This window comes from Lycium barbarum, chromosome 5, assembly GCF_019175385.1.
Source record: "Lycium barbarum isolate Lr01 chromosome 5, ASM1917538v2, whole genome shotgun sequence".
Lineage (NCBI taxonomy): Eukaryota > Viridiplantae > Streptophyta > Magnoliopsida > Solanales > Solanaceae > Lycium > Lycium barbarum.
In genome coordinates, this window is record NC_083341.1 from 123,346,163 (window position 1) to 123,357,420 (window position 11,258).

At 40.2% G+C, this 11,258-nt stretch overlaps 1 protein-coding gene across 1 annotated transcript; it reads right to left on the reverse strand.

Annotated features, from left to right (window-relative positions):
• Nucleotides 1-6,547: 6,547 nt before the first annotated feature.
• LOC132639726 (uncharacterized) lies at nt 6,548-7,435 on the reverse strand. Its single transcript, XM_060356155.1, has one exon. It carries the CDS (start codon nt 7,433-7,435, stop codon nt 6,548-6,550), a length of 888 nt encoding a protein of 295 aa, XP_060212138.1.
• Nucleotides 7,436-11,258: the final 3,823 nt, after the last annotated feature.

Sequence of the window (11,258 nt, forward strand, 5' to 3'; positions counted from 1 at the left end):
CATACTTACTACCGTTATCGTATTTAGCAAGATTATTGTCACGCCCCGAACCTGGGCCTGGACGTAACACGGCACCCGGTGCCTGACTGCATGTGACCGAGCGAACCATCTGGCTGGCTGAATCAACATGTGATACCAAAACATGACTAATTTATAAAATAAAACTAACACATGCTGATTAACTAAAAGTCTCACTGAAATATCATAATGCGGAAATACTTAGACAATCTGAAATATATCTGACAGTAGCCTACATGGCTAAACCAAAACGATTTAACAACTGCCAACAAGGCTATCATAATAAATATCTGACTGTCTGAACTGTGTCTATGAAGCCTCTAAGAGTACTGAATGATAGAGCTGTCTATAAACTGAAATAACTGGGAAGCTGACAACGCCCCGAAGGAATGTGGGGCTCACCAGTAGCTGATACTTGCACTCCTAATTAGCTGGGTCGTCAACCTGTGTATCGTTACCTGCATCGCGAGATGCAGGCCCCCAAGCAATAAAAAGGGACATCAGTACATTTGAATTGTACTGGTATATAAAGCAACTGAAGCAATAAAAATACTGGAACTGAAACTGAAAACTGAAACTGAACTAAACAGGAAAGCAAGAAGCTGAAGTACTCCCTGTTATGGATGAAGAATCACCTGTAAAACTGTAAATATAACTGTGGCCTAGGGCCCAAATAATGTGCACAAAAACTGTGGCCTCTGGCCCAAGCAATACGTATGCATAAACTGTGGCCTAGGGCCCAAAAGTACAGATACAGGTGTTCAACATTAACAATTTACAAAATTGATTCTGGCTATAGCTGATAGCATGATAACTGCTTCTGATTATGGGACTCTTGCAAATAACTGGTTATACACTGACTGAGACTCATGTGATAATAATGCATAAGTCTATAAAGATTAAGTGCTGAGTTCATGATGTTCAAAGTGACAACCATGAACGAATTCTGTAACTGCAACCCTAGAAGATAACAGTTCTATATCATATCATGAAACTAGGCTAAACTATGTTCTGAGTCAAATTTCTGACAAGCATGAAGAATGAGGCATAGGGAGAATCATGAATATTCCCTAACGTAGATAGTTAGCCTCACATACCTTAATTCCAGCCTTTGAGCGTAATACAATGTTCGTCAACCCTCTCAACTTTGATCTATATCAATACAAGTTAAAGAGATTCTATATTAGCAATAATATTCATGCTTTGGTCATCTAAGCATTTTATCAAACACTTAGTGGGCATGAAGCTCTACAACCTTCATTAATGGTGTTTTCTTCACCCAATCCCCATTCTATGACTTCTAGGTGATTCTACAATCTTAATTAGATGTAATTAACATCATTCTTCATCACCCATATGAATACAACAATCCCAAGTCAACAATCCAAAAACCCTAGCATAGTTCATATAATTTTCTTTATCAAACCCATTTACTATTCTCCCAAGAACTTATCAACACTTTAATCATCATGAAACATCATAAAACTTACCTTAGTTATTGTAGGAATAATCCTTGAGTTGAAAAGCTTCACTTGAACAAAACCCTAGTTCCACCTTCTATGGAATTTCTTGACTTGAATGGATTTGATGTGTTTCTCACACTTAGTTTTGTGAATTAATGAAGTGGATCTTTAGTTTCACTTGGATTCTTGCATATGAAGCGTTTGGATGGCTCTAGAGAACCCTTGAGTTGTGTAAGAGAAATGGGAATGAAAAAATGATTTTGGGTCTCTTATTAATATCTTAAAATCTGACCCATCGGGCAATTCTACGCCCATTTTTACGGACCGTCAAACTGTTTGACGGACCGTCAAAATGGTCCGTAAAACTACCCAGCAAAAATTGAGTTTCTGTGACCATTTTACGCTGGCTTGAGTCAATTTGACGGACCGTATAATTGTTTTACGGACCGTCAAAATGAACCGTAAAACTGCCCAGCAAAACATGGTCTTCTGTGACCATTTTACGGACCGTATAACTGTTTTACGGACCGTCAAAATTTATACGGACCGTAAAAATGAAGCGTAAAACTGCCCAGCAAAATGTGACCCTCTGTGACCATTTGACGGACCGTATAAATGTTATACGGACCGTCAAATATTCTACGGACCGTCAAATGGTCCGTCAAAATTCTTCTGCTCGGACAGTCTGTCGTATAATGGGCATAACGTTTTGCACAGATGTCCGATTGAGGCCCGTAATATACCGTTGGAAAGCTATTTCAAGGGGCTACAACTTGTAACAAGGAAGTTTTCCCAAATTCAAAATTAATAGAGGGGTTATGGTCGTTGGAAGTAAGACCTTCCAAAAACTCGTTTGAAAACACGCCCCGTAGAGTGGCTTCCAACTTTTCTTTGCCCAAAGACATTTCTTATGACTTAATTGGTTTTCAAAAAACTTCCTATAATCCTCATCTTGGTTCCATTATATTATCATCTTATAGTCAAACTTTAGTCCGAAGTTACGAGGTGTTACAATATCTCCCCTTGGGATCATTCGTCCTCGAATGATAACCATTCGGGATTCTACAAAAATTTTGCCAGAGTTTCCCCTGTAATAAGGCACTACCAACCTGTCACAACAACCCATAATATCATTGCCTCACAGGGCTACATCACAACAGCATTATACATTGGCCACACACGACCAAAAACATGAAAAGAAAGCTTACATACCTCAAAATCTTGGCGCTTCATCATAAATCTCTTCTGCGGGCTGAAACAAGTGCGGGTATCTGAATTTCATATCCTCCTCGGCTTCCCATGTAGCTTCCTCAACTTTCTGACTCCTCCACAGGACTTTCACTGAGGCTACTTCCTTAGTTCTCAATTTACGAACCTGGCGATCAAGAATGGCTATAGGGATCTCCTCATAGGTGAGGCCATCCTTAACTGTTATAGTATTGGCAGGAATAACCAACGATGGGTCTCCTACACACTTCCTCAACATGGATACATGAAACACTGGGTGAACAGCAGCCAAATCTTGTGGCAACTCAAGTTCATAAGCTACTAGACCAACCTTTCGTAGAATTCTGTAAGGTCCAATATATCTGGGACTGAGCTTCCCCTTCTTTCCAAATCTCATGACACCCTTCATGGGTGAGACTTTAAGGAACACCCAATCATCGACTGAAAATTCCAAATCCCTTCGTCTCACATCTGTATAAGACTTCTGGCGACTCTGAGCCGTTTTCAAACGCTCCTGTATCAACTTGACTTTCTCCATGGCCTGATGAACCAAATCTGGTCCTAACAACTCTGCTTCACCTAGTTCGAACCAACCAATTGGTGATCTACACCTTCGCCCATACAGAGCTTCAAATGGTGCCATCCCAATGCTGGCATGATAACTATTATTATAGGAAAACTCGATAAGAGGCAAGTGATCATCCCAATTACCCTTGAAATCCAAAACGCATGCTCTTAACATGTCCTCTAGAGTCTGAATAGTACACTCTGCCTGGCCATCTGTTTGTGGATGAAAAGCTGTGCTGAGGTTCACCTTGGTTCCCAATCCTTTCTGAAAGGATTTCCAGAAGTTCGCTGTAAACTGAGCACCACGATCTGAAATAATGGACACTGGTGTCCCATGCAATCTGACAATCTCATTAACATACAGCTTGGCATAATCTTCTGCTGAATCTGTGGTCTTGACTGGCAAAAAGTGCGCTGACTTAGTAAGCCGGTCAACGATCACCCAAATAGAGTCATGACTCCTAGCGGAATGAGGTAGTCCTGATACAAAGTCCATATTGATCATTTCCCATTTCCAGACAGGAATATCAATGTTCTGAGCTAAGCCACCAGGCCTCTGGTGTTCGGCTTTCACTTGCTGACAATTCGGGCACTTAGCTACAAAATCTGCTACATTCTTCTTCATATCATTCCACCAATAAATCTCTTTAAGATCATGGTACATCTTAGTGGAACCTGGGTGGATGGAATACCTGGAATTGTGAGCTTCTGACATGATTCGCTCCCTGAGCCCATCTACATCTGGAACACACAATCTACCTCGGTACCTCAAGGTACCATCATCTCCCCCCTGTTCGAAAGTCGTTGTCTTATGCTTGTGAATTCCCTCTTTTAGCTGCAACAAGTAGGGATCATTAAACTGTTTCTCCTTGACTTCCATGACTAAAGAGGAAAGAGCCATGTTCTGAACAACCACACCACCATTCTCCGAGTCCAAAAGTCGAACTCCAAGATTGGCCAAACGGTGAACTTCCTTTGTCATAACTCTCCTATCCACGTTCACGTGGGCTAAACTTCCCATGGAACGCCGACTAAGAGCATCAGCTACAACATTCGCTTTCCCCGGATGATAAAGAATATCCACATCATAATCCTTAAGCAATTCGAGCCATCTTCTCTGCCTAAGATTCAACTCTCTTTGCTTGAAAATATATTGCAGGCTTTTATGATCGGTGAAAATATCCACATGTACTCCATATAAATAGTGCCGCCATATCTTGAGTGCAAAAATCACAGCTGCTAACTCTAAGTCATGGGTTGGATAATTCTTCTCATGAGTCTTAAGCTGTCTGGACGCATAAGCAACTACCTTACCATGCTGCATCAAAACACATCCGAGACCAACTCCCGAAGCATCGCAATAGACAACGAATCCCTCGGTTCCCTCTGGTAGTGTCAAAACTGGAGCAGAAGTCAATCTCTTCTTCAACTCTTCGAAACTCTGCTCACATACCTCTGACCATTGGAATTTGACTTTCTTCTGAGTCAGCTTAGTCAGCGGAGCTGAGATAGAGGAAAATCTCTCAACAAAACGCTTATAATAACCTGCTAGACCCAAGAAACTTCGGATGTCTGTTGCTGAGGTGGGTCTGGGCCAGTTCTTGACAGCGTCAATTTTCTGAAGGTCCACCTTAATACCTTCACCTGAAATTACATGGCCTAGGAATGCCACTGACTTGAGCCAAAACTCGCACTTTGAGAATTTTGCATAAAGCTCACGATCCTTGAGAGTCTGCAACACTATTCTGAGATGCTCTGCATGATCTGTCTCACTATGGGAATACACCAATATGTCATCAATAAACACAATGACGAATAAATCAAGATAAGGCTTGAATACTCTGTTCATAAGATCCATGAAAGCTGCTGGTGCATTCGTCAACCCAAACGACATGACAAGAAATTCAAAATGACCATAACGGGTTCTGAAAGCGGTCTTCGGAATGTCAACTTCCTTAACCTTTAACTGATGGTAGCCTGATCTGAGGTCAATCTTGGAATAACACTGAGCACCCTGAAGTTGATCAAATAGGTCATCTATTCTGGGAAGAGGATACTTATTTTTAATGGTGACCTTGTTCAACTGGCGGTAGTCTATACACACACGCAAGGATCCATCCTTCTTTCGGACAAACAAGACCGGTGCGCCCCAAGGTGAGACACTTGGCCTTATAAATCCCTTATCAAGAAGATCCTTCAACTGAACTTTTAACTCCTTTAACTCTGCTGGGGCCATCCTATACGGTGGAATAGATATCGGCTTAGTGCCGGGAAGTAGGTCAATTCCAAAATCAATTTCCCTATCAGGAGGGACTCCGGGTAGGTCATCTGGAATGACTTCTGGAAATTCACTGACAACTGGCACTGACTGAAGAGCTGGAGTCTGGGCATCTGCATCCCTGACTCGAACTAAGTGATAAATACACCCCTTGGAGATCATCTTTCTGGCTCTAAGGTAGGAAATAAATCTACCCCTAGGTGCTACTGAATTACCTTTCCATTCTATAAGTTCATCGGGAAAATCAAATGTCACAGTTTTGGTTCTACAACCCACAGAGGCATAACAGGACTCTAACCAATCCATACCCATAATCACGTCGAAATCTACCATCTCTAATTCTATTAAGTCTGCTATGGTGCTGCGATGGTAGATTAACACTGGACAACCTCTATGAATACGCCTAGCTATAACTGATTCCCTAACTGGTGTGGATACTTCGAAAGGTTCTTGCAACTTTTCGGGCTCTATCCCAAATTTCTTAGCAATATACGGGGTTACATAAGATAGAGTGGATCCTGGGTCCATAAGAGCGAATACATCGAAGGTGAAGACTGTTAGCATACCTGTGACAACATCTCCACGAGCCTCTGTATCCTGGCGACCTGACAGTGCATACAGACGATTCTGACCACCACTCGTATTACCGGGCTTTGCTGCTCCGCGCCCCTGCTGGGCTTGGAAAGTTCGAGGAGTTGCTGAATTTGTGGACTGAGCTACATTATTGTTACCTCCGGTATTCCGTCTTGCGGACGGACAATCCCGCAGAAAATGACCCAGCTGACCACACCCAAAACAACCATCCATGCCCAAACGACATACTCCTGAATGTTTCTTACCACAAGTGTTGCATGTAGGGTGTTGAAAACCACGGTTGGTCACGCTGGCCTGTGAATGTGAGCTTGCCGTTCCGGAGTTCCGGTCTTTCTGGTTAAACTTGGACCTTTGAAATGGAGCACTAGCTGTTGAGGGAGTAGGTCTTGATGACCTATTCTTAAAAAAACTGACGGTTGCCATTACCTTGAGATCCCCCATAACTGAAATTACCAGCAGACTTAGCCCTCTTGCTGAACTCCCTATCTTTTTGCTTTTGTAGGGCTTCTTCTTCCTTCATTCTTGTCTCGTTACCATGCACAAATGTCAGTATCTTGGAAATAGTCATCTTGTCGTTCTGAGCAACTGTGTTGGCATCCCTGTGCAACTCGGGTTTAAGCCCAAGTACAAATCTCCTAACCACGGCTCTCATATCAGGAACCATGTGAGGAGCATGTCTGGACAATGACACGAACTTGAGGTAATAGTCCTGAACAGTCATGTCCTTTTGCCTTAGATTCTCAAACTCTATAGCCTTGGCTTCTCTAACCTCAATTGGCATGAAGTGTTCAATAAAAGCGTCTGCAAATTCGTCCCAAGTAGCAGAAGGTGCATCCTCCCCTCGGGACTGTTCCCATGTCTCATACCAAATATGGGCCACATCTTGCAGCTGGAAAGCCCCGAATTCTGCTGCCTCTGTATCAGTAGCATGCATCACACGAAATATTTTCTGGAGTCCATCAATGAAATTCTGGGGGTCTTCCTCCTTCTTTAACCCTGTGAACACTGGCGGCTTCATCCGCATAAACTCCTGAGTCCTAGAACTGTTTGACCCACTACTAGCGCCTGAGCTAGGGGTCGTTTCCTGTCGCTGGGCTTGATTTGCCAAAATTTGAGTGAGCAGCTGAATAGCTCCTCTAACATCTGCATCAGAAGTATTGGAAGGCGTAGCAGCGACATTAGCTGTGGCGGCTGCCTGGGCCTGAGTGCCCCCTTCTGTTGCTGCGTCAACGGTTGCCTTCTGGGTAGTGGCCGTATTTTTCTTGTTGTACTTCCTTTTTGGAGCCATGTCTGAAATACGTAATTCGCACGAGTTAGAAGAATTCCTAAAAGCATTACTCTATCTTGCACGATCTAGAGTATGAAAGAAATGAAACAAATCCTGAATGTCTTGGTGGTCAACTGTTTATATGTGTGGGGCCCTCACACATATAAAAGAGACCCCACTAGACACGGCTTCATAGACTCCCTAAGACACTTGAACAACCTGGCTCTGATACCAAGCTTTGTCACGCCCCGAACCTGGGCCTGGACGTAACACGGCACCCGGTGCCTGACTGCATGTGACCGAGCGAACCATCTGGCTGGCTGAATCAACATGTGATACCAAAACATGACTAATTTATAAAATAAAACTAACACATGCTGATTAACTAAAAGTCTCACTGAAATATCATAATGCGGAAATACTTAGACAATCTGAAATATATCTGACAGTAGCCTACATGGCTAAACCAAAACGATTTAACAACTGCCAACAAGGCTATCATAATAAATATCTGACTGTCTGAACTGTGTCTATGAAGCCTCTAAGAGTACTGAATGATAGAGCTGTCTATAAACTGAAATAACTGGGAAGCTGACAACGCCCCGAAGGAATGTGGGGCTCACCAGTAGCTGATACTTGCACTCCTAATTAGCTGGGTCGTCAACCTGTGTATCGTTACCTGCATCGCGAGATGCAGGCCCCCAAGCAATAAAAAGGGACATCAGTACATTTGAATTGTACTGGTATATAAAGCAACTGAAGCAATAAAAATACTGGAACTGAAACTGAAAACTGAAACTGAACTAAACAGGAAAGCAAGAAGCTGAAGTACTCCCTGTTATGGATGAAGAATCACCTGTAAAACTGTAAATATAACTGTGGCCTAGGGCCCAAATAATGTGCACAAAAACTGTGGCCTCTGGCCCAAGCAATACGTATGCATAAACTGTGGCCTAGGGCCCAAAAGTACAGATACAGGTGTTCAACATTAACAATTTACAAAATTGATTCTGGCTATAGCTGATAGCATGATAACTGCTTCTGATTATGGGACTCTTGCAAATAACTGGTTATACACTGACTGAGACTCATGTGATAATAATGCATAAGTCTATAAAGATTAAGTGCTGAGTTCATGATGTTCAAAGTGACAACCATGAACGAATTCTGTAACTGCAACCCTAGAAGATAACAGTTCTATATCATATCATGAAACTAGGCTAAACTATGTTCTGAGTCAAATTTCTGACAAGCATGAAGAATGAGGCATAGGGAGAATCATGAATATTCCCTAACGTAGATAGTTAGCCTCACATACCTTAATTCCAGCCTTTGAGCGTAATACAATGTTCGTCAACCCTCTCAACTTTGATCTATATCAATACAAGTTAAAGAGATTCTATATTAGCAATAATATTCATGCTTTGGTCATCTAAGCATTTTATCAAACACTTAGTGGGCATGAAGCTCTACAACCTTCATTAATGGTGTTTTCTTCACCCAATCCCCATTCTATGACTTCTAGGTGATTCTACAATCTTAATTAGATGTAATTAACATCATTCTTCATCACCCATATGAATACAACAATCCCAAGTCAACAATCCAAAAACCCTAGCATAGTTCATATAATTTTCTTTATCAAACCCATTTACTATTCTCCCAAGAACTTATCAACACTTTAATCATCATGAAACATCATAAAACTTACCTTAGTTATTGTAGGAATAATCCTTGAGTTGAAAAGCTTCACTTGAACAAAACCCTAGTTCCACCTTCTATGGAATTTCTTGACTTGAATGGATTTGATGTGTTTCTCACACTTAGTTTTGTGAATTAATGAAGTGGATCTTTAGTTTCACTTGGATTCTTGCATATGAAGCGTTTGGATGGCTCTAGAGAACCCTTGAGTTGTGTAAGAGAAATGGGAATGAAAAAATGATTTTGGGTCTCTTATTAATATCTTAAAATCTGACCCATCGGGCAATTCTACGCCCATTTTTACGGACCGTCAAACTGTTTGACGGACCGTCAAAATGGTCCGTAAAACTACCCAGCAAAAATTGAGTTTCTGTGACCATTTTACGCTGGCCTGAGTCAATTTGACGGACCGTATAATTGTTTTACGGACCGTCAAAATGAACCGTAAAACTGCCCAGCAAAACATGGTCTTCTGTGACCATTTTACGGACCGTCAAAATTTATACGGACCGTAAAAATGAAGCGTAAAACTGCCCAGCAAAATGTGACCCTCTGTGACCATTTGACGGACCGTATAAATGTTATACGGACCGTCAAATATTCTACGGACCGTCAAATGGTCCGTCAAAATTCTTCTGCTCGGACAGTCTGTCGTATAATGGGCATAACGTTTTGCACAGATGTCCGATTGAGGCCCGTAATATACCGTTGGAAAGCTATTTCAAGGGGCTACAACTTGTAACAAGGAAGTTTTCCCAAATTCAAAATTAATAGAGGGGTTATGGTCGTTGGAAGTAAGACCTTCCAAAAACTCGTTTGAAAACACGCCCCGTAGAGTGGCTTCCAACTTTTCTTTGCCCAAAGACATTTCTTATGACTTAATTGGTTTTCAAAACACTTCCTATAATCCTCATCTTGGTTCCATTATATTATCATCTTATAGTCAAACTTTAGTCCGAAGTTACGAGGTGTTACAATTATAACTCAAGATCTTGTAATAGGATATGCCATAGGTTTTTTCTGTTTTCATTAACTAAGATATCTAAATCTGAATACATTATTAATATATTGTTTTTAAATATGAACATTAAATAACTCAAGTGGTCATCTTCTCATCATTTCTATGTGTATAATTTATCTCTATTTAAAACTAAACGATACATAAATAAAATCAAATAAAGTACACCTTCCATTTCATTGTATGTTTAGTACTTTCATTTTTAATCTTATTAAAAAAAAATCATATTATTATTTTAGTATTTTCTAAATTCTAATACATCCGTTTTGGCCTAAATGACACTCTAGCTCTTATACGAAAGACATGGCATGTTTAACACTAAAAGATTCAAAATGTACTTTTCATATGTTATACACATATTTAATTTAAGACGATAACATTTAAAATTCTTCCTTACATTATTAAACTTTGTGCTTAGTTAAATTAAGATATATAAGTCAGAGTAATAATCAATTACTATCAATAAAGTATTAGAACACAAAATTACATGGAACTGGTGAAACATGTAATATGTTGGGGATATTACAAATTAAAAGCACTCTAAAATATAACCAGTGTGGACAAACCAATCAAATACTCCATCCATTTCATAATAAGTGTTTTTTTTTTCAAGCTTATGCACACCCCTTAAGAAAGTGCTCACTCCTAGAAAACTAGGAGTGTTTTTAATAACTTACCCCTAATTAAATGCCTATAAAAAAAAAGCTACTTAATTAATCTTGATTATATAAATAAGGGTAATTTTGAAAGAATAAAATTAATTTCTTTTTGAAATCCTAAGGGACCACTTATTTTGAAACAAAATAAAAAGCCTAAAACAACATTTATTTTAAAACGGAGGAGTACAGATTTCAAGCACTTTTTTTTTCATCAATCAACCCCTCTAATGGAGAGGCTCTTTTATTCAATTCATTATATCACAGAACAGTGGATTGTTATCTCCCTGTACATACCTTGTATGGACAGATCCCATACTAAGCATGATAGGATTTCTTTTTAGCTTATAAAAATATGTTACCTGAAGAGTTGTAACTCTTCTTCTATACAGAGTTTGAATCAAAGGAATATCAAAAGCATAATTCCTATCTATATTACAATAATTCTTAGTGAGATTATCCCGAAATG